Source organism: Takifugu rubripes, chromosome 19 (genome assembly GCF_901000725.2).
Source record: "Takifugu rubripes chromosome 19, fTakRub1.2, whole genome shotgun sequence".
NCBI classification, from domain to species: Eukaryota; Metazoa; Chordata; class Actinopteri; order Tetraodontiformes; family Tetraodontidae; genus Takifugu; species Takifugu rubripes.
Genome location: NC_042303.1, coordinates 8,337,411 through 8,361,960, shown reverse-complemented (window position 1 = coordinate 8,361,960; position 24,550 = coordinate 8,337,411). Strand labels below are relative to the sequence as shown.

General features: G+C 46.7%; 1 protein-coding gene across 2 annotated transcripts; it reads right to left on the bottom strand.

Moving 5' to 3' along the window:
* Positions 1-2,188: 2,188 nt before the first annotated feature.
* Positions 2,189-24,341, bottom strand: LOC101079770 (potassium voltage-gated channel subfamily B member 1-like). 2 transcript variants are annotated; one of them, XM_029827524.1, is made up of 3 exons: positions 24,143-24,341; positions 22,912-23,566; positions 2,189-5,517 (listed from the first exon to the last, which is right to left on the bottom strand). In XM_029827524.1, exons 2-3 carry the CDS (start codon positions 23,464-23,466, stop codon positions 3,757-3,759), a joined length of 2,316 nt encoding a protein of 771 aa, XP_029683384.1. In that variant the 5' UTR covers positions 23,467-23,566; positions 24,143-24,341; the 3' UTR covers positions 2,189-3,756. The 2 variants fall into 2 exon arrangements, with proteins under 2 accessions (XP_029683384.1, XP_003973293.2); XM_003973244.2 differs by having other exon boundaries at positions 24,147-24,341.
* Positions 24,342-24,550: the final 209 nt, after the last annotated feature.

Genomic DNA, 24,550 nt, shown 5'->3' with positions numbered 1-24,550 from the left:
CCACACCTCCCGCTGTGACTGACATTACACCACCCACCAACGTAACTGTCCCATATCAGACAAGATCTGGACGAACCGTCAAACCCAGAAGTGTTATGGACTTGTAGGTAAAGCTACAAAGGACTGAGTTTCATGACATAGTTGAACCTGTAAAATGTCATTTTGGATTTACACTGAGTTACGTTGATTATTGTTATATACTGTTTTGCCACGTTCATAAGTATTACGAAGCATGCAGAAGAAAAACACTGAAGCTTGGAATGTATGTTTCTGTTCATTGCATTAAGGAATCTGTCTTCTAATAGCTGAAATTGAACATTTATTACACGGGTTACATTACGTATTTCAAAGTATTGCATGGTACAATTCTGTATAGAATATGTTTGTTTATCTCGTTATTAGGCATTTTAACCAGTAATATACTGCGCCATTTTTCAAAAGAAAGGGGATGTAATATTCTCAAGGAATATCTTATATATGCAGTAGTGCCGCCCAGAGGCATTTGTTGAAAGTCGTCACCCGGTAACAAGGGGTGTGTCTATCGGCTAGAGTTAAAAAGACAATCTGGAGTACCCGTATGTATTCGCGAAGTGGAAATAAAAGTTAAGCCCGCACGTCGTCCTGCTTTTTATTATTGTACATATTGTGCAATACAAGACAATCTGTCGGCTGACATTTGTGCTTACAAGAGAGATCATTTTAGGGTAGGTTTTTCAGTTCTGTTCTTCAGTTTTAAATATTCTAAACAGATTTGTATTGCTTTTCACAAAGTACCCCGCTATGGGGCGCTGTTGTTTAAAGTTTCATCCACACGAGACACGTTCGTCAAATTTTGTTCTCACGTTAATTTCTGTTGATTCTGTCGATTCTATTTAAACACATTTCAGCCATCAAAGCACCAAATCCTGATTTATCATATTTTATTAAGCATCAGTCAGTAAAGGGAGAGAAAATGCTTCAAAACTGCAGATCACGGACATTCTCCTAATGCTTCTCAGATGATATTTACAGATTTTAGGTAACGATTTCTTAAATCAGCGCTACATGCATTGCTAAAATTGCAAAAATGACGCTCTACAAAGTCAACTACATTTCCCAGACACCCGTGGGAGTTCCACAGAGGTAAGATTCCCTGAAGGAGGGCGGATTTTCCACAGGAAAACACTCATGTGTATTTGGCTTAAATCTCTACTGAGCATTACTGTTCTCAGATCAGGCTGAACCTTACCAACATTATTACAGCTGGTGCTTCTGGGAATAGTTTTAAACACAAGCGGAGGCTACATCTGAATGCTGAGGTTTGCGTTTACTTGCAAGGACACCAAAGGGCTGAGGTTCTACAGGGGACACTAACAAATTCAGTTATAAATATAAATACATAGCTACAAGGACGTTGTGAGGACAGAATGAACAGCTGTTTTTGAACTGTGGCTGACTGAGAACTTTAATCCATTTTGGTGTCGAGGGTTGGAACCAGTCGCACTGTGTTCATGCAGACTTGGCGGCTGGGAGAGCGTTACCTTTGTTGTCTTCTCTCTCAGCCTCTCATTGCAATTGTTAGTTTCAGCCCCATTTGGAAGACGCTGCTGCACAGCTGAGGAGCGACCTGTCCTTCACAAGCGTGCGTCCATCACAACAGTCTTGTTGCGTGTCAGACGAACTATTACAGCCCGCTGCATCCTCAGCCCACCTCTTTGTCGAGGCGAGTTCCTATTCCGCTCACATTTCACACCTTCCTTCCCCGGTGAGAAGGTGTTTGATTTGGCCCCTGTCTCTCCCTCCTCCGCGCAGGAGCGTGCATGTGCTTGAAGAGAGAGGCGACGGGAACATGACTAAATCGCACATCTGGCCTGAGCGGAATCCGCAAATTAGCATCCTTTCTTCTCCTTTAGGCGATCCTGTCATCTCAGCCATCACCATAGTAACGGCAGCCGCTCACTCAGCCGGGCCAATGCGTCTCTGTTTTATTTATTAATTCATTAAATTGTGGGGTCGTGTTGGGGGCATGAAGCGGACGTCAGAGGGAATCATGTGGATGTCTAATATGGGATTCTGGGCGCTTGATGACTGTGTTTATTTGCTCCTCTCTTTGGACGAGGGTCTTCTGGGTGTGCTCAGACTGGGTCAGATGCGGTGAGGAGGGGGTGGGGGGGTGGGGGGGCGCAGCTGATTATGAAAATCAGAAGGCACAGAAGGGTCTATTACACCTCTCACTTTGTGTCGAGCTGCAAACTGCTGCAGAGAAAGAACACAAGCCACAAACTTGACCTTCTGATAAGAATAGATGAGAAGCACCAGATGATCAACATCCAGATCAGCCGTTAGCCTTTTTTTAAACTCAGGTGCACACGGAACACGGAGATGGTTGAATTAAAGTCCTCTGCAGGCACGCTAGCACACCTGCACTTAGGGAAATCTGGAATTTTGTGGAACATTGTGAAAACTCCATCAGCAGGTTTTGAAATCAACGGTAATCACTTTAGCGTTCCTAACGGACCTTAAATAAAGTGCTCTGTTGATTGAATCCCCCCTTGTGTCCTCCTTTTCCTCTTCTCTTTTGACTGCAGACGTGGACGTCCTGAAGGACACCATGTGTTGGGTTGACTGCAATGCTTCAGTGACCTGTACCAATCATCAGACGGGACGCCTCTTTGGTTCACGTTTCACAACGGACACAGAGACAGACGATCAGCAATACACGCTAGCGAAGCAAGCTACTACAGTTTACTGTCATTTAAATGTAACCCCACCAATAAAACACAGCACATGTGCTGCCATTTAATGCAAAACTACAGGAATACCACAATATATTCAACTACCATTCCCTTTCGCTAGAAAATACCTTAAAAATATAAATTATGTTTATACAAATTGAAGTATCTTACTTGTACAATAAACTATCTTTTTCTGGTGTTCTACCTATATATATATATATTTATATATTTGTGTGTACATATACAAGAGTAAGAATGAAAATCCGCCTGATTTTCAGGGGAGTTCTTCCAGCTATGATGTTAGTTATCCGCTGTTATCGGTCTGAGCTACTGCTGCTGTGGGAAAGTTTTGGACATATAAGCCACCTATCTGGGGGTTATTGCAACAAACGAGGGTTTCCTTTTGAGTGTGTGAGTGAAAACGACTGATCGCAGCTCCACCGTGTCTCTCCTCGTTACAACAGACAGAAAGAGATGAAAACGCTCGGTTTCCCCTCAAATATTGGCTTTTTTTTGGGGAGAGTTCATCGCAAAAACGATTGGACATCCTCAGCATGTCCTGTCTGTCTCTGTCTCACTCATACACACATAAAACACAGATGATAACAAAAACTAAGGCCAGTTTTGATGAAGGAAGTTAAAGAGAATTGGTTATGCAGTTTCAACAGGCCCCAGTGTGTGACCCCCTTAAAATTCCCTCTTCCCCTGTCATAAAGAAACTGGATCGGTGCCTCCATACCCCCTGGAGTTTGCTACTGACTAAAAAGCCTTCGCTATTGTGGCTTTAAAGTGGCGTCCCTGGTCAGAAAACTAGTATTTTGGTCATACGATTATTGGGTTTTGTGCTTTTACGACAATAAGCTGTATTTATTGGATGTACTCTCTGGCTAAAAGTGTAAAACTGTTCCTTCTACCATACTCTCTTGGTCTCTGATTAGAAAGGTCTGTAATTTGGGCAAAACATGTTGCCCATTGTCCGCCCTTTGTCCAAACGTTTCCCGGACTTTCGGCTGTGTTGAGTTCTCTGTGCCTTCATTGCACTTTAAGCATTGGACAGGTTCTTCTCTCCCTGAAGGGGCTGCAGCTCTTGAGCCACATGGTTCTCCTGCCCTTCGAGCAGCAGTGTGCTCCTCCCCAGCCTTTTCTGCGGACCCTCTGTATGATTGGACCCCTGCTGGGCACTGGAATGATGCGGACACCTGGGAGTGGAGGTTTCTCGGCGTCCCTTGCTCGAACCATCGTGTGGGTGCTCCTCCTCGTCCGTGTCGGCATCAATGAATTTGTTGATGGTGGCGTCGTGGAAAGTGAAGATGCCAGGCAGCAAGTGCTCCTGGCTCTTGACGGGTGTCCTGCCGCTGGCAGTCATGTAGGCAGATGCATCCGGACTCTGGACCAAGGAGCTGTCTGAGAAGACAGGGTTTCTGGACTGCAGGCTGTCTGGATGTCTGGATCTGAGTCCCATCAGAGGTGTAGTAGTACCCTGCGATCCCTCATGCTCGGTCTCCAGGGTGGGCTCCAGGCTGGGATTAGTGCTAATCTTGCCCAGAATGTTGCTGGGAGGGCTGTGTGAATAGCGGGAGCTCTCGGGCAGTTCAGTGGTGCAGCTGATGAAGCTGTCGATGCTGGACATGCTCCTCATGTCTGTCACGACGCCTGCTGCGCTGGAGACGGCGTCGGGGCGAATGCTTCCCATTTCAAACTCGTTCTTTCGTCCGAGGGCTTTGGACAGCAGCCCCTTTTCCTTACTATTGGCTTTCTGTTGCGGCTGGGTCAGGTTGTTGTACATGTCTTCCAGTTTCTGTACGCTCAGATGCTGAGGGCTGCTGGAGGGCCGGGCCTGCTCGGGGCTGGACGGCTCAGGGGTCTTGAGTGATCTGCTTGGGCTCATTTGCAGCTTCAGTTTAGGCGTCCCTTTTGGTTGAATAGGAGACACGTGATTGTCATGGATCTTCTCCTTGTTTCCATCGAAATTTTCTACCATTATGTCCATGAGCTCAGTGCTGTGACCAAAGGTGTCCTTAATGTTCATCGAGACGATGCTACCAGTTCTCTTTGCCCTCTCCAAGGCTTCCCTCCTTTTGATGGCCTTCTCTTGCCTCTTTTGCTCCTTATAGAACTCAGAGAAGTTGTTGACGATAATCGGAATGGGCAGCGCGATCACCAGCACTCCAGCAATGCAGCACAAACCTCCGACTATCTTTCCCAGAAGAGTCTTGGGGTAAATATCTCCATAGCCGACTGTTGTCATCGTAATAGTTGCCCACCAGAAGGATGCTGGAATACTTTTGAACTTGGTGTCTTCTTCGTCCTTCTCAGCAAAGAATACCAGACTTGAGAATATCATGATGCCCATTGCCAAAAACAGGATCAGCAGACCCAGCTCATTGTAGCTCCTCCTGAGAGTGAAGCCCAGAGACTGAAGCCCCGTGGAGTGACGAGCCAGCTTCAGAATACGCAAGATTCGCATGATCCGGAAAATCTGAACCACCCGACGCACGTTCTGGAACTGTAGCACACTCTTGTTGGATTCCGTCAGGAAGATGGTGACATAGTAGGGCAGGATAGCCAGCAGGTCAATGATGTTCAGGGGACCTTTGAAGAACTTCCATTTGCTGGGGGATGACAGGAAGCGAAGCAGGTACTCCATGGTAAACCAGGCGATACACACGGCCTCCACGTGGGCCAGCTGCGGGTTGTCTGAGGGTTGGCCAAACTCATCTGTGTACTGAAGCTCTGGGAGGGTGTTGAGAGACAAGGCAATGGTGGACAACACAATAAAGAAGATGGAGATGATTGCCAGGATCTGGAAGACACAGACAAAAGCCACTATCAGCGTGATAAAGGAATGTCCATATACTGTAAACAAAAGCTGTGAAGTCATCACATGCACTTTATAGATGTTTAAATATCAGCACACCACTGAGATCTAGCTGATGTCCATATGATGCTGGCTCAGGCGATCTCCTGACCTTTCCTTTCATACCAGCAGGAGGTGACATTTGTGCTTTTAAATTTGCCGTCTCAATAGCTGTTGAATGGAATTCGGTGACATGTGCTGCACCAGTCTGTTCTTCTCAGAACTCAAATCCTCACCTGTGTGAAAGTGTTTTTCAACAACGCCGGTGCCTTTTTAGGGTTTGAGCACAAGGGTCGAGTGCAACACCAAACACTCTTCCACAATGCTAACATTTACGTTTGCCTCGTATATTCAAACCAGGCTCCGTATTCCTGTGATTAAACATGACATTACTACAATTTAAAGAAAAGATTGTGATAAGATTTGTTCACCAGAGGCAGCCAAACTGCACTGCACTTAAACACTCCACATTCTGCTCTTCCTGGTGATATTACATATTACTACTTTACTCAAAGAATTCAAAAGTATCCGAGGAATGTCCTGCCAGAAAACCCAAAATGAATATGATGTCTTAATGAGTGAAGTGAAATAGTGTTGATACAATGTCCCTCTGACAGAGACGCAAGATTATGCTATAAGGTGATGAGTACAATAGGGTTTGGCAACAGTGTGTGGGATTAGGAGTGCTCGACATTCCTGGCTGTGTGTGCGACACACCTATTATTCCTGCACCGCCGTTGGCGTGAAATCCAACACAAGGTCAATAACAAAGCTGTGTACCGGCCCAGTGGCCGGTGGGATTATTTTCCTGTTATCAGGAGCAATTAGCTGTAATTGATCTAGACAGGCGAAGGCTTGGGCACCTATGATGGCCTCTGAGAAGGAGGAGACTCAAAGGAGAGAAGATGAAAGAAGAACAACAGAGTGAACGTGGCAGCTCTGAAACTACAGACCTTCTTTTGCCTTCAAAACATGATTACGTGTCATGAAATCTACAGATGGTTGCTGAGTACAACAGATATTAGCTAAAGTGAATCCAACTATAACTGAAATATTTGGCATGTCCACCTAATGAATGGTAGTATATTATATCAGGACCCTGCTGTTAACACTTCCTCTCATCTTCCGGTCCCGATGAGGACCCCGAGTCAGCGGCTCCCTCATCTGTTCGTGTCTCCTCTGACCTAAACGTGTGCAGCTTCAGCCAGAGAAAAGAGATTACAGGGCTGTGATTTCCCCATGGAAAGAAAGAGGTGTCTATCTAGCAGTGATCGCATGACAGAGCTATGACGTGGCAATGAACAAACCGGAAGGGAGGGGTTCAATACACCCGAATGAGTCTTCGTGTGTCTAAAGCCATAAAATGTTGTTAAATGCCAACATGTTATGCAACAGGGGCATTAGCGTTGGGTTACCTCTATGCGACAACCGCTGAAGACATGGGAAAAGCCTTTTCCATTTCCTGTTTGCTAAATGTGGAGAGGCCCACTACTCTGACACGATGATAGACAACATGAAACCACCCACAACACAAGCTGGTGTTGGCTCCTCAATTATCCTTTAGTAATTAGGTCCAAGTCTTGGTTTGCCACAGCGCGAGTGAAGGCGGAATATTCAATCAATTGATTGACTGATCGGTCAATCTTTATTTGGGTGGCACTTTTACACAAAGTGCCTCACAGAGGGTGAAAACAACAAACAATAAAACATGAACACACACATACACACACACATGGATGTTGAGTCGAGGAAGGGGCTGCCTTTGAGGGCAACCACACTGAGAGAGGTAAGGTCCATGGCTGCAGGGAGCGTCTCCGCAGAGGTCACCCCGACCAGGGCAGACAAGAGGCTCCGCGCCAAGAGGCAGCGCGCTCTCACCACCCGGGATGGAGCCGTCCACTAATGTCCTCCTCAAGCTGAAGTCTTCCTGGGACCAGCGAGTGCGTCGGTGTCCGCCAGGTCACGAAAGGCAGCAGAGTCAGAACGATACATTTAGGCCACCATTAACTTGTAACATGTATTTGTTACATGTTTTGATGCATCAAAACATGTAACAAATACATGTTACAATTAGATTACCGCACAATAAATGTAGGAATTCAGTGCAAGGCTTCTCCAGGAACAAAATGAACTTTATTACAGGCTAATCTTACATTAGCCGTCATTACTAGCAACGAACGTTAACACTTGTGGTAACACCGCCATCTAATGGACAAACATACGAACACCCACAATAAATAAAAGTTAAATGAAGGTGACGCTGGGATACACACAAACTTGTACATATTGACGTCCCTCCTCGCCAATGGGATGACAGGAAGATGCTAGGCGATAGCCAATGGCAGAGCAGCTACAAGCATGTTTGCGTTCGCTAAACTCCGCGAGCTGTGAGTAGCAGCGGTAGCGTATTTTTGACCTTCGTATCCTGAAATTTCTTTCGTAACAAGAGGAAATATTTTCACGTTGAGACGTTTCGTAACCTGAAAATTTCGCATGTAGAGATGTTCGTAAGTAGAGGTCCCACTGTATAACGATTTTTGCTCTATGCAATTAACCTCTCCCCTCTTCCAGGGTGCTGATTTTGCTTCTAAGAGACACTTCGGTGAGAAATGATTGAGGGAATTAAAAAAGCCAAGCACAAAGTAGAGAACCGTCTCCTGGAGAAACTGGCACCAGCCCTGTCTCCATCCCTAAAGCACAGCACAAGAGAGCAGTAAAACTACCTTCACTGGCTGTTTCTTATCAGTGTCCTCAGTCCAACTTTCCCATTAGCCGATGGCGTTAACCATTTTCCAAATGTACAGGAGCCCCTGCATCCCACACAGATGTGCCCCATGCTTCATCGGCCTCGTTTCACCTGGCCTTTTTCAACCTTTTGTGCCCTACCTCTAAACCTGGCAGAAAGTGTGCGCTCATCCTGCTCTGTGCACTGAAGGCAGAGATGGATCACAACGCTTGCGGCTACAAACAGGACGTGTCCTTTTCCAGCATGTCAAGGTGGTGCTGAGATGATGAAATAGAGGCAGGTTAGAGGCACCCGGATGTGGCACCCAGTGGTGTTACATATAATAAGTGTTTGTCAACTAATAACATTTAAGAAGTGCTAATGTGACATGGAGATTTAATCAGAAATTGCAGGTGTGAAAATGTGATTTCAAAATAAGAGCGTGGTGTGAAACACTCCCTGCAGTAGACCTCCTCACAAGTTTTTACGACTATTAAAATGTATTTTTAAAATGAAATTTAAGAACTGTCTCATGTATATTGTATTATATTATACACCATTTACTTATCCTTAACTCAGGAATTTGGTCTTTAAACCATGAAATTGCCCTTTATCTTTTTAAAATAAATGGATCCATAAATTACAGACTGACTAAATATTAAACATGGACTTCAGTGAATACAACAACAATATCTCAGGTCTTTAATAAATCATTTCCAGCTAAATAAGATAAGATAAGATAAGATAAGATAAGATAAGATAAGATAAGATAAGATAAGATAAGATAAACTTTATTGATCCCACATTGGGGAAGTTCACGATTCACGATAAATCATAATTATTCTGGTGTTAGCGTTAAAATCAGTGCTAGTTGTTTTATTGGACAGCAAAAAACATTCAAAACTCTCCTAAATGTCTCATTTTTAAATTGCGTAACGTTCCATTGACCATTTTGGCAGACATTTATGTAAAGGAACACACAATTATGATCCCCATTTGGGGCTTTGGTGTGGCCTGAGAGCGCTCCATCATGGTGTGAGCAATCACACCTCCACTCCCACGTCTCAACCAGCTGAAAATGGCCAGGGCTCAGAATTCTGGCTCGCTCTCGTGGAATTGGTTGTTTTTCCAGGCTGGAGCTCCAGCTGTCTCTTGTTGCTATGGTCCTTGTTCCCTATGAAAATGGCAGCGCTGTCAGTAGGGAAATGAGTTATGACGCTGAATCACCTAAGCTGTGAAAATGGCCCAATGCTCTGGCGGAGCGCCAAAACCATATCGCTGTTAGTCTTCCCTTGTTTGCGTTATCATTCCACATTTAGTGTAGCCAGCTGCTTGGAAACATGTACAGATGGGTTTACTGATGATAAGTGTGATTAATCAGCCAGGAAAGTCAACCAGGGCTATAAAACCCTTTAGAACAAGCTTCAGGGCAGATTATCGTGAGGATGCTAACAGAGGTCGGGAGATTACATCACACAGACTCATTCATGACCCTGTCAGAGAAAGTGATCTCTGTGAATGAAACCAAATAAACGAGCCACACGCAGCCTGCAAATCCAGGAACAGTAGACAGGCCGCCGCTGGGATCAAGAGGAATATCTCTTTCCTGGTGTTAAGATCTCCGATTCGCTCCCTCGCCATCGCCATGGCTACAAACTCACATCTGAACGAAACGAGACGATGCCCGCCGAGATGCCTTTGGGGATCTGGTGTGTGTCCGCTGACACTTCAAACGGGCATTGCCGTCTCCAGTGACCCCTTTCAGGTATTCACCATAAGGAGCCGATATCACAGAGCTCCTGTGACATGATTGGGTGTCGGAGCTGAGTGGAGAGAGTTACCTGGGCCGCGCACAGTTAACCACACCTGAAACAGGAGAGGCTGGGCCGGTCCAAATGATGGCGTATCGGCTTTACACGCCGGAATTAGATGAATCTGAGGCTGGTATCGACAGGAACCTGCCACCGTCAGAGGACTTAGAATTGTAGGTAATATAATTGAACGGTGAATAAATTGGAGGACTTGAAACTGAATATTTTAGTCACGGTCCAAAAGTATTGATGAGATACACTCTGGCAGTTGTTTTCTTAGTCAGTTCGACATTCTTAAACACAAAACAACTTCTGACTTTGATGTCTCTGTGGTATGAATTAAGCTACAGCAAAGACAGGAACTTGGGAGAGAAAAAAAATGCAATAAAGTGAGAACAACCAAGATTTGGGGGAATCAGCATTGGGTTCTGTTCTTCCTTCACAAGCAGCCTAAAGCTTCGTGGTGCTCCATCAGCTGTTGAAGCGTGTTTTTCCAAATCCTCAGGGGTGCTTGAGGCGTTTAATGTGTGACTGTGAAATCCATCCATTTAGCTGGACGTGTTCTCCCTGTTGTCATGTAAAAATCTTCCTGCGCTTTAGGTCAAGGATCTTTCTGAACCCTCCATTTCTGTCTTAGCAAAGGGTTGCAGTGTAAAATCAGCTGAGGCGGTGGTTCCGAATGCTCCGTCAGCTGCATGTCCCGTCCTTGAGAGGAAAACGAGAAAAGTGTTTCGTTTATTACCCGCCAGTCGCTCTGCCAACACCTCGGCTCTAAGAATAATCCTCAGACGCCGATGCAGATGGGAGGTGTAAGGTAAAACCATGTATTTTTCATCTTGCAGAGGTGAAACACCTGCTGTGGAGCCGAGGCTCCTCCTGAATGATTCAGTGGGAGTGGGAAAGCCTACCCATGAGGTCCCTGCCTGAACACCCAGGACTGCTGCTCCTTGCTTTTGGGTAGAGTACAGTACCAGCGGCAGACAACCCCCCCCCCCCCTCCCCCCAGAATGTCTCGTGCTTCCTAAGTGGTGAAGTCAGGTCAGATATGCATAATGCAAAGAGTGCGTTAATGTATGCAGCAGAGATGTGTAGGTCACAGGTCAATGAGGCGGGAAAAAAAGGAAGGGCGTGTTTAAATGAGGACATGTAAGAAGGAAGCAGGAGAGTCCTGCAGCTCCCCCTGACGTTCACGGCAACGGTTTCAGAGATCTCACCTTTAAAAGGTGAAGCCTCAAGGCATTTGTCTGTATTCAGATGGGATTGGATTGGGAAAAAAAACAAGCTTGGAAATGGAACGTGTTGGTAAATACTTTTCCCCCTGTTTTTTCAGCGATTTCACGGCCGCCTGGTTTTCCAGTCACGCTGAAATCAGAGTGGACGCCGATTGTAATGAGACAGAAATGCATGTCCGGCTGTCTGTCACAACACATCGCAACTGGAAAGGATGGCGGACAGCTGGAACGAGACTGAGGCATCGCCGCTCCTCTTCCACACACATGCAATAGCACACACACACACACACACACACACACACACACACACGAACTGGAGGAGAGAAGGATGGTGACTGGCACCTTTGAGTACAGCTCAGCTGGTGGTTGCCATGGTGACAAGGGTGTTTTTAACATTTGCTTAGCAGATCCAGTGTAAAAGTTTAAAGGACACGTGAGAAAAAAAAATATTTATGACACTGGTTAAATCATATCCAACAGTAAAAGCAAATAACAAAGAAACAAATGTTGGTTTCTGTGTCTGCTACTGTAATTCTTATAAATCCTCTCTATACAATCATAGTTGTACAAGACATGTTTCCCTGCCTGTGCCTGGAGGAATTGACATTTCCAGTTACAGACAGTCCGTTTCTGGTACCAGTGCTGCAGCCTGGGGGCCAGTACAGCCTGTTCATCTGCTCGGCCCTGAGCTATTGATAAAAGTGTCAGAAGATCTCTCAGCGCTCTGTGTGTAAGAAGCAAAGGACAAAGTCTCTCACAGCAGGCTGCTTTTATATCTCACTTCAAATACAGTGTTGGAGGAAAGGCCAGTGGCTAAAGAAGGAAAGACCCTCAGTCCTCTGTCCACTAGAAGAACCCCCCCTCTCCTCCCCTCCCCTCCCCTCCCCTCCCCTCTTCTCCTCTCCTCTCCTCTCCTCTCCTCTCCTCTCCTCTCCTCTCCTCTCCCCCCTCCCCTCCTCTCCTTTCCTCTCCTCTCCTCTCCTCTCCTCTCCTCTCCTCTCCTCTCCTCTCCTCTCCTCTCCTCTCCCCTTCCCTCCCCTCCTCTCCCCTCCCCTCCCCTTCCCTCCCCTCCTCTCCTCTCCTCTCCTCTCCCCTCTCCTATCCTCTCCTCTCCTCTCCTCTCCTTTCCTTTCCTTTCCTCCCCTCCCCTCCTCCCCTCCCCTCTCCTCTCCTCTCCTCTCCTCTCCTCTCCTCTCCTCTCCTCTCCTCTCCTCTCCTCTCCTCTCCTCTCCTCCCCTCCCCACCTCCCGTCCCCTCTCCTCTCCTCTCCTCTCCTCTCCTCTCCTCTCCTCTCCTCTCCTCTCCTCTCCTCTCCTCTCCTCTCCTCTCCTCTCCTCTCCTCTCCTCTCCTCTCAGCCTAAATCTTACCATCATCTTCGTGCTGGAAAGTGTTTACACGTCTTACTGGCTGGCACGATGAACTGATTTCCAGTCTGGACAGGACGAGCATCCTTGTTTAATGAGTTGTGAGTGATAATAACGATGATTTGTGAGTGGAACAAAGCTCTCTGTTACAGAGTGATGTGTTTACACTGCCCCCATATGTAGGATTCCACAGCAGACAGGCAGCCGGCGTTGGTGGTGATCATCAGGACCAGACAAAACTATTTTCTCTCCCAATTCTGGTCCCTCGCTTCACTTTCTCGAGCTCAAGAGGAGAGTTAAGACTGGGCTAAACAGATGTCATCCTGGTGCGTGATGCTCCCCACGCTACCTATATCCATCCAGCCGGCTGTAAACCTGCAGACAGTCAAACACGCTGGCCCTGCCAAAAGCTGCCATACATGGCGACGATTTAAACCCAGATTAAAACACACTTAACTTATCCACCCTCCAACCTCTGCGTATAGCAAAGCCATCCCTACCATTAAAATGTCTTAGCTCCCAGTCTCAACGATGGATCCTTCGGTTTCGCCAAGCAGTGTTTAAATACCAACGCTTCTTTGAACGGATCAATCAGGAAACCATCTGGATTTGATGCTTCTCACTGTTAATCTGTTTATTTTTGCCATTAGCACCACTTTCTATGGCATTCCTGCTTATATTTGGATATTTGGGGTCTGATCATTCACTCTCGCCCCGTGATAACAGAGCAAGCTGCAAGAGAGGGACGGTCAATATTGTACTAATGCTAAAAGCCATTGATTTATTGATCTCCAGTAAAGTGAGGTTTCTTCACAAATAAAGACCGAGTGGACACCAGCAAGAGATGCTTTTCAAACGCTTGTTCCAACGTGGCTCTAAATCTGCTGCCCTCCTTCTCCCTCTTCTCTCATTTATCCCAATTTCGATCGCTTCTTCCTGAGATTTACTTCATGATTCGGAGACATTCACTCCAGGAAACTGTGTTTCCTTTTTGAAGAGAAAAAGCGACAAACATGTTTCGTCTGGTTGAATACACTAATTTGCTAAATCCTCCCATCAATCCTCTTTCTTCACATTTACGTAATCACCTTCCACTATCGGACGTGGAGAGTGAGAGATGACACCAAGATTAGAAAGAAAATCCTCAGAGATTTGGCAGTTCTGTAGTGGGCTTTAGCCACAGAGTCCAGGCTTTCGTGGTACGGCCCCCCGGGATTTCCATTTAATACTGAATTTGATCTGGGTGCAGGGTTGATGAAGAGGCTCTAATGAGCGGCCTTCTCCGTGTGTTTGTGTCAAAGCCCTGTCCTGCTATAAACCCACTGGCACCGACAGCAAGAGAAGCTGCATCACATTAAAAACACAACAATCGGATATGGAGTTTTCATCACTGCTTCATCTTAGGACAGAAGGAAGGAAGGACAGACAGACATCTGTGCGGCCTGCTAGGCAAACTTGCCTATTAACTTTTAATAGCTGGGCATTTCATCAAGGTCGGTATTAATCCAAACATAATTAGCCTGAAATTCTAGCCGCTAATGTTTGCTGATGCGTGCGGGACCACCAGAGTCTCACTGGCTGCCCGTGAAATGCTAAAAATCCTTTTTTACCTTTTCTTTGGGGTAGATTTTCCTTTAATTGTGAGCCTAAAAAGGCAGATTCTATATCTCCTGTCTGGCCTACTTAGCACACCGGATCATCCCTGTGTCCTATATCTCACTCCAGACGGAGGTAAGGTGTCGAGTAGATGGAGGAAGTAGCAGCAGAAATGAGAGCAGGGGGGAGGCTGAGGCTCTATCTGGCAGCACATGAGGAAGACGGGGTCTCTCTGGACCGCCTCCTGAAGTTTAACAGGAATACTGATTAAGATGCGGCTGTTTCCTCCGATCTACACTGCCGTTGTTGCTGCACTGTATGTTGAGGACTGGCATTTAAATTCAGAGGAAGGCCTTCAAAGGTGTGTGGTGAGTTACCTGAGGAGGTGGACTGGGTTTAAATGCTCCTAAAAGATGCTCCAGCAGACACAGAATCATCCAAAGGACCCAATTTGCTGTGATCTATCTCTGTGATCTATCTTTAGCACAGCTTCTGGGGGTAATTATAACAGACATAGATCTGTCCATCTTTCACAGAATCACCTTCAACAGAACAGGAGGTTCAAACAAGGATTTGAAGGCTTCTCCATATTTCAAACAGGCTTCCTCTCCCCTCACATCAGCGTTTGGTTGACTGACAGGCCTGGCGTCTGCTCCACGAGTTGACAACAGAGACATCACTAAGAGGACAGAAGGTTCGTTCTCGTGGAGTCACAAAAAAAGAAATTCTGCAATTCAAGAGGCGTGCAGAAAAAAGGCCCCAAGACATGTTTCACAGCATCTGTCTGAGGAAATCATGATATCACACTCAACTTGCAGATTTAATGAAACCCTACTGTTTGTTTGCTGCTAGCAAAAAGGGTTCTTATCAATCGAAAGTCTTCAGAACCAGGCTGGAGTGCTCCATCAGTTATTATTGTGGAATTTGTCAGTTTTATTCTTAGCAGGTTTCGGAAAATCCGGTAATGCTGTTGCATCTGTGGTTCCCCTGACTCGTTCCTGTGTCTGACTGGTTCTTTGTCTAGTGCAACAACCTCTCACTATAGTCTTATATTATGCTTTTGCACACATAAGGCATAAAATGTTGGGCCACGGAGGCATTAGAGGTTTTATTACCTCTGCCCAGAGTCGGCGCATGCTAGGCTAAGCTCAATAGGCTAATATAGACATGACTAGACAAATATTTGTTTACCATCCTAAGGCTATGATATATTCTTTTCAAACACACTTTGCACTTCCAGCACTCTGATGAGCACGATGTCTATCAGCACAGATAATGCGTCACCCCTTCCCATCTCTCTCATTGAGTTCCTCTGTCTGACTCACTTCATCATAAAAGGAGACGTTTTTTTCTCTCTTTCTATAAGCTAAATGATTTCAAAATAAAATATCAATCTGACAGGCTTTTGGGCATTTAAATGCCTGACATACATTTCAGGAAAGTCCCCTCAAACGGACCTCGAGCAAGCTGTCACAAACGATCAGCTTAAATGACAACGTTGAGGGGAAAAAGGAGAAAAAATGTGTGCCCTTTTAATGTGGGGAATGGATGGGAAAATTAGCAGGCTTCCAAACAAACCCCTGAGATAGAACAGGAAACTGTGCACGCCAGTGCTTGCATGTGTGTGTCTGTGTGTGTACGTGCATACATTTGTGTGAGAGCGTGTTTATTTATAGCAGCCTGTCGGGAGAGCAGCACCATTACTGTGCAAAGGTAGAAAATCTGGTGGGATTATCGTGGAAGGCACACCAGGGAGGGTTCAGGGTTCTTCGCTGGCTGCCTCACATCAGGGACATTAATCATATGTGTGATATTAATAATCGTGTAATATCCTCTGCATTGCTGTTCTATTAACAGAGCACCAGAGTCTCTGACATGAAAATACAATTAAATGAGTACAGTGACAGGAAAGGAAATATGGAGGCTGCCCTTATTTACAGTGTGTCAATGATTATGGTATTAAAAACCCATTTGGAATCAATTCTGACCAAGTGCAGCGCCGCTGTCCCTTCACTCTAAAAGGAACCCTGAATTGGATGTGTGATTGGGATGTTTCCTGCCACATTTGTTTGGAGATAGTCCAAACACGACCGGCCCAAAATAGAAAGCCAGAATCCCCGAAGTTGCTGTGGGGCTCACATATGCACCATCTGCCCCGGCAGCGCCTGGGGATCCAGCACAAGGAGCTGGAAGCTGCCGCTGTGAAGAAGGGCATCTGGAGTACGGGGCTTTATCCTGCTGCCATCACAGCCTAATCCCCGATAAGCAGAATAATGCGTAGATGGAGCTATCAGGGCTGTCAGGCCGACACGATGGGGAAGGAATCTACGGCGATAGCGCGGCACTCTCCTTCTCTAATGAAGGCCTGACACAGGGAGGGAAAGTGGAGCTTCAGGTCTCATTATGGGCTGCCTTTGTTGAATTAGTTATCGTCTTCTGTCGGGGTGGAAGTGGGTGGGCAAATTGATCCGAGCTGAGCTGAACTCCCATGTTCCCTTCATGTAGACTGTCAGGCTGCCTAATTTCACGCCGCACAGAGGCCGCTTCCTCTTTCGGAAGCGCCTCCTTTTGCGTCGACGTGGGCGAGCAGAGGAGTTCATAACAAAGCGGGGCGAGGAGCCAATCCCCACGTGCAGGATTAATTAATCATTAAAGGTGCACTCGCCCCCACTCCCACTCAGGCCGGCCTGAGCCAGAGCGCCTGTGCTTCAGAGCCACACCAGGACCTTTCTCAAGCATCAAAGGCTTCACAGCGCTCAGCGAACTGGATCTGACGGCTTCCTCTCCAAACAGGATCGCACACGGCTCAGTCCGACCCGGGGCTGTAAAATGAGCCTTGCGGCTGGTGGGATTGACGTTTGCTCTTTATCTTACCCAGTTTGTTAGAACAGAAGCTACTGAGCTAATTCAGATGACGTTTCCCCTCATCCACAGGAACCCGCGGTGCCTTCTGTCCCTCGTTCCTGCACCTGCGTCGGGGTAAATGAGCTCCAGAGAAAATGGGGAACATTTGCACAGGTGTACGTGTTACCGGTGCCCATCAAAACATTGCAAGGTGATCTGGTCAGCCCAGAAGAAACCCGAAGCCTTATTTAATCCAGTCTGACCTGGCAGACATGATGTCCCCCACGCTGGGAGACTGGAGCTGATGGTGTTACTGGACCCTGTGGTTTACCCACAGGTGTTGGGTTCTGACTCAAATTCTGTTAATTACTCTTCTCTCCTGTCACACTTTTCGATTTTATATGTATACGCAACAATCCAGAGTTGATGTCGCACTTACAGTTGGCTCCCGAAAGGAAATCCGCACAAATAGAAGTTGAAGTACAGATTATATAACCTCGGCCCTTCGTGTCAAGACCCGGCTGACGCTAAATATGACTGAGCTTTCTCCTCCAACAATCTCGAATGACCCGGAGGACATGATGGGGGGGCTTGAATGAAAGGAAGCTATTAAAAAAAGAAAAAAACCCACTTGAGCTTTGACACTGTAGACAACAAAAGGACAAAGCTCTCAGAGGCGCCTCGGTTAGAGCGGGACCTTCATCATCTGCCCGATGGCTAAATGACCCAGGATCGTTTGCACATGACAACAGCGGCTGTTTAAAAAGGCAACACCCGTCTTTTTTCTCCTTTAAACCGATGATTTGCGAGTCGACGCCCGCGCCGCACTCGCGGAGGCGCAAAGTCGCGGGAAATAAATCCGCTGTCAAAGATGAAGCAAAGCGACCAAAGACTTTCCTCGTATGGTCACGCCCGCCATTTCTCAGCACGGGTGACTGGAAACCGACCTTTTAAGTCTCGGCCTGCTGGATTAGCCATGAATACATGATGGGTGGCTTATGTGGCTGAGCGCGTGATCGCTTTAGTTCTTAACATGTGGAAAATTCAACCTCAGACCACAGGTGACTACAGAGCCCAGCACCACAGGTGACCACAGAGCCCCACACCACTCTCCAGAACATCTCCGTGACTGATGTTGCCTCTCTGACAGGCCGGCTTAAATAATAAATGAAGGTCTACAGTAAGTTAGTCATCGCCTCCATCCTATTGAGACGGACTCCTCACCTTTAAAATGTCAGAGGAACTCTGCAGCCACAAATCTAGTTAGAGAGAGCAGATAATTAATTATAGGAGGAATAACAAATGTGCGCGCGTGTGTAGCCAAACAAGCGGTCTGAAAAGATAAGCTAACGTAGGGTTGCGTGTGTCATGAAGGTCGAAGGACGTGCTGTAGTGTTGCCTCGTAAAAGCGAGAGACTCCGTCCACGTTCGGGTCTCGCTGGCTTTAAAAAGACTGTTCACCACGTAAACGTTTTATGCCGCCTGTTTCAGTGTTCCTGGGAGACACAGCTACAGTTTTCCTGTGTTATTCAGAGGGAAAATAAAATACTTATAAGGCTAGTGTAGGGGCCCCGGGGCCCACGTACTGCACAGTACTGTCACTTAAAAAGAGAGTCTATTTTATCTCAGAGTTATCCTCTGGTTTTTATATTTGAGGCTGATTTCGAGCTGGTTTGTCTTTAAAAATAAAAGGACAAAATAAAGAAATTTTTTAAAAGTTTACCTGAACAAAACCTCGCAAGTGGAATCGGGCTCTTATACAAACTAGGTCATCATTTTATATTAAGATTTCTTTGTTTTTTGATCAGACTTGTGAAGGTTCTCTCTGGTTATTCTGTTTAAGAACGTGGAGGGAAAAGAGATTTAAGCACCTTTCATGTGTAAATACCAGAGGATCCCTTCAGGATTTTCCTCGCACATGCAGGAGTGGGCGATTCCACGCGTCCTTAAATGAGCTCGATGACAGGTGAAAGCGGTGTTTCTGTGTTCACACAGGCTAATCCAGAGTTATTTCCTATGCACGGGAACAGACGTCATGTTCACGCAGGCGGAATCCCGGTGAAGGCAGCACTGGGGCTCCACTCACAGAGGCTACAGCCAAAGTGCCTCCAAAGGCAAAGGGAAAACAAGGAAATGGCAGAGGAAAGCAAACAGCTCCAGCCTCGTATCTGCAGCTCACAGCTGAGCAGATTTATTTCTATTGATTCAGCTGCTCCGTCCTGCCTCGTCCGTGCACGCTCATCAATCGCCGTAGAGTTGCATCAGGTCAATAATGCTAATGTCTTCTTCAACTGTGAGAAGAGCTTCATTAGAGACATTAGGACTTCACGAGCAATCTTCAAATGCTTCCCGGACCATGGAAAGGTGACACCGCAAACCGGCTGTGGACGACGGCAAGGTCGCGCTTCACCTGCCGAGTGGATGGTGTCAGAGTTCAGAGTGACCCAGAGTTGTTGCTCCATCTATTCATCGTCTGTTTCCCACCAAAAAACATGTTGAAAAACAAAAAAAAGCACCCTGGGGGGGCTCTGTTCAAGACCATTTTGGTCCAAAGTGTATAGCAGTACAACCAGCCTGGTACCTGAAAATGCACCATTGATTTATGGCTAGTCAGGCTTTTGGGGGGGCTGCTGTCACCCAGCAACAAAACCTGAGAATGAATCATAGAATTGGCTCTATGGGAGAGCTCCAGCTCAGAAAACATCGGCCCCTGTTCGTGGAACTATGGTGAACTTGGATTATTACCACCGTGGAGTATTGAAAGGCTTCATCTCTTCTGCATCGCGACATTTGTACAGGACGATATCCCTACCATTACACTGGGACCCCCCCCAATACACACACACCAGCTCCCTGGGACCCCAGTGGGAGGGGCACGCTTTATACTAAGTCATAAAAAAAGAAAATCCCTGTTTGGACAGTGGATTTGAGGACTATAACAGAGCAAACACTGTGAGCACAGGGGGTGGGGGGGGGGGGGGGCATGGCTCCATCACCCTGGGCCACCACTGAAAATAAAGACAGGTTCTAAAATCGTTGTGACTGTGATGCTACATCTCCTTTGGTCCGCCTGTACTTCCTGTCACACAGTGTTGGAGGCCAGAATGTCTCCCTGCTCAGACCCCCCGCAGTCCCTCACTGATGAAGCCTCAGAGCGGACAAACCTCACTTGCCTACGACTTATTCTCTCCCATTTCCTCACAAATGTGCTCCCTGGGGCCCACGAGGCAACAGCTGACAGTAGAGTGGTACAGTAGAGTTAGTGGAGCATGTCCTGATACGTACAGTAGAAAAAGCTCACTTGACTGGAGTCCAGCGTGCTGAGTAGAGATGTTTCAATGGAATTAGCCGTAGCCGCTCTAAAGAACGAGGTGTCCGTTTTTACAGCTCAGATTCCTGTTCTGGGCCAGAACATGAGTGTTTAATCGAGCAAAAAGGGGGAATTCAAAGTACCGAAGTGCTGAAGAGTCAAAACAACAATAAGTAACGCCTCGTAAATAGTGTCCTATTGATTTGCTGATAAAAGCTGCGCCGTCTTCACAATCAGGAGCAACTAAAGGCAACTTCCAATTGACTGCGGTCCATTTTTATGCACTGCTTTGTTTTGCAACTCAGAACACCTTTTCCACTGGGAGATCATCGATTCCCTTTTTGAGTATTAACTTCATTTGCTTTTGATGTGTTTAGGGCATCGGACCAAAAAGTGCATGTTCCGATTCTCCCTTAAGGGTTTAATTGAATTAGAATAGTAACCAGCTTCATTATAAGCTATTAACTTTGTTCTCTTGTTGTATCAAATATTAAAATGTAAAAGCAATTTAATTAGGAAACCTCTGTGCTTATAATTCTGTTTATTATCACTGAATTTTCCTGACTGGTGTCTCGCTTTATAAGACTCTGTTCGCACAGTTCAAGTTTTACCTAGTTGTATATAAAAGAGTCCTCATGTTTGTCCCTCCTGCTATATAATCTCAAAAAAAAAGAATGTACATTACTGGAAGCATGACATCACATAACTCTGCCTTTGACGGGAGCCTATTGAAAGAGGACTCGATGGAAGGGGACCAAAACCACATCATTTCATCATATTCCCACAGTATTGGATTGATCAGAACTCTGCCATCCTATGGTGAAATGCGCCTCAGGGAGAACAAAGCAATTAAGCTCAGACTGGTTTATACAGGCCCATTTCTTTCTCAGCCCAAATAAATCTCAAAAAAAAAAAAAAGACAGTGAGAACATCCTGTCCACTGTTCTGTATAAACCAGCTCATCTTCAGCTACAAGTTTTATTTCCAGGGCTCCATAATGTTGCTGAATAAGTGCGTGAACAGATGTTGTGGAAAGGAGAGGCTGTGGTGACGCCTGGAGGAGGTGAAGAAGGTGGATCTGATGTGATAAATGGCTGGTTCGTGGCAAAGCGCTGCGTTTACGCACCGCTGTAGTGGACGGACGCCCATATGGTCCAGGACGAGGTGACTTTCCGCAGCACACCTCCTCTTTCAATCGGGCCTCAAGCCGAGTGTTACGAATGGGCAATTAAAATTTAATCTGCGCTGAAAAATAAATGAAGCGGAACGTGTTTTGGACATAAGCCCTCCCACACATGCGGCTCCGTTAAGTCCCCGAAACTCTGTCTGTCTGCCTGCCTGCCTGTCTGTCTGTCTGCCTGCCTGCCTCTCTTTCTCTCTCTCTCTCTCTCTCTCTCTCTCTCTATCTATCTATCTATCTATCTATCTATCTATCTATCTATCTATCTATCTATCTATCTATCTATCATTAAAGGATTATTGACATTTTCATGAATTTAAAAAATATATATTTGACGGTTGAGGCAGAAGAAAATAACACGCACTAATTAACACGCACCCTCACAGGGTGTATTTATAGCACCGGTGGCAGAGGGTCTGATAATGACGGCTCGCTCGCTCTCTGTCAAAGTATTTCATGGATTGAGAAAACAGTTGAGAAAGGAGGAGCCCAGCGTGATTGAGTAATTAAACAGCGTGCTGTAATTAAAGCCTTCGGTGATTGGAGCTGTCAGGGGAGGAGGCTCCAAACAGAGTTGGCGTTTCTTGAAGAAACGATTGAACCATATGTGTGTCGATGGAGAACATGTGAGGGACGGTTTAAGATGAACAAACAGCAGGAGGACTGACTCAGACGGGTTAAATGAGGATTGAATTAAAGGCCTGAGGGCTTGGATGAACATCCACGGTCAAGATAAAACGGGGTTATTTAACAATCTCAATTGAATATCGACCCGCGTCTTGAAGTCATCTCACTTTGAAATACTTTCAACATGACTGTATCCATAATGGATGCGACTGTTGTGTTCTGGGACGGTGAGCTATGAGCCCGTTAATGGGTCTGATGATTAAAGACCTCCTCAGGAAGGAGGCAGGGTCGGCTAAATGAAGCCGAGGGAGGCCGAACGTTGAGCTTTGAGCGAAGCTCTAAAAATATATCTGCCCGTATTCTGGGCGTCACAGTCGCACGGCCAAACTGGCGCTCTGTCGGTGAAAAACCAAACTTTGCATTTTCCCGCGAGAGCAGCTTACTGACAACACCAAGTAATCGGACTGAAACCAATAAAGGGAGACAATGGGAGCTGTCAGGCACAAAGCTACCGGGGATTAATTGACTGGTTAAACAAAACCTTTCTTGCCTGGAAAGCGTGCTCTTTTAAGATCATTGTTGTGCACAGAATAACAAATAAAATCGGTTCCGCAGTGCTAAATAGGCCCAAAAGGCCGGATAGGCTCTACCTTAGCAGCAAACGAGGAGCTGGGCTTCTCCAGCAGGTCCCAGAGTTTCTTCCTCTTCTCAGAGCAACACGTGGTTGTGAACTCTTGGCCGTCCCTCTCTCTCATGTTCTCGGCTTCTCTTTTCAGCTCCTCGTTCATCTGCTCTTTTTTCTGGTGGTACCGGGCCTGGCAGCAGGACTCCAGGTAGATCTCGTCGATGCCCCAGAAGTCCAGCTCCTGACTGAAGGAGAGCGCGCACATCTCCTCCATCATGTGCAACTTTCCCGTGCGGTAGAAGTTAAGGATGGAGGTGAAGGCGCCGGGGTGTCTGTCAAAGAAGTACTCGTTGCTATCCAAGCTGTAGTCGTCGCATATCTCCATGATAGAGTCATGGGTGTTGCAGTCCCTCAGCTTGCCCAGTCTCGTACGGGGCAGCCTGTCCAGTGTCCTCCACAGGACTTCATGGAGGAGGCCCCCGACGTTGAGTCTCACCCGACGGGTGTGCGTCTTGCTACGGATGATGTCCATGGTATCTGGCGGCGCCGAGGTGCTTGAGTGTGACCCGGCTTTTATCATCTTTGTTCAAGTCACTCGAAGAGTTAGAGAGTCCGGTTGATTAGGAAGAGCTGGCCCAGCACACGACCGCATCAGGAGCCGTCATTGCTTCTTTTTCTGGCTGTAAAAAGGGAATAAAAGCATCTCAGTGTCCTGTTGTGTGGCCCGGGTGTCCTACACCAGCAATGTCAGGTGGTTTATCCACTCATCAGAGAACCAAATAGATAATTTAATCAGCTTTGGGAGGCTTTTCTCGCTCTCAGGGGTGACGGGTATTGGGGAGAGGTAGCCCGCTGGGCCAATCATGAAGTGGGCTTATGAGAGCTGTCCAGTTCTGAGCCGTCCGCCCGGAACCTGCCTCTGTCCCTGGTGCTGAAACGGCTCGGCTCGGAGCTCGGAGGGAGCGTGTGTGACAGATGTGGTGTTTCACAAGTGTTCTGCGCTGATATTAAGACGGATTATCACTAATACATCGATTTAAAAGTTAAAGGCAGAGCCCTTAGGATGCATGTCGACTACTCGGACATTTAAATCCGGGAGTTTCAAAAGTCGATAATAAAAATCAATCCGGACGTTTTTGCGCAAAGTGTGCGTCATGTTATATTTTTGGATGCATGAGCTGGGAGTAACTACGCCTGAAACCAGCCACAAGGAGAGAAAAAACAAACTAACAACAAAAACAAAAAAAAAACCATACGTGCCTTTTTTGCCTCCTCCGAGATGGCCATCAGCAACATTTCAGGAATATAAAATCATTAACAACTTCCAGGTCTTCGACGGAGGCATCATGAGCTGCGCGGGGAAATGTGAGGGAACGGAGCCTCATCGCGTCCCTGACCAACTCTGCAGGAGCCACTCAACAAGTGCAGATAGTGGAGAGTAGCCGGGAACCGACCCCCTCTCCTCCACCTGCTCACCGAGGAATGGGAGCGCCTGAAATATGAGCGCGATCCTGCCCAAGTGGATCTGAACTCGGGCTCCTCCAGCGGCTGCAGCCGAAGCAGGTTTAACCCTCGCAGAGCCGGTGAGGCGCGGATCGGCGTCTCTGTGGGGCCGGCGCAGTTTCAGTAGCGTTCACACCATACATCTTTCAAAAATAAAACAA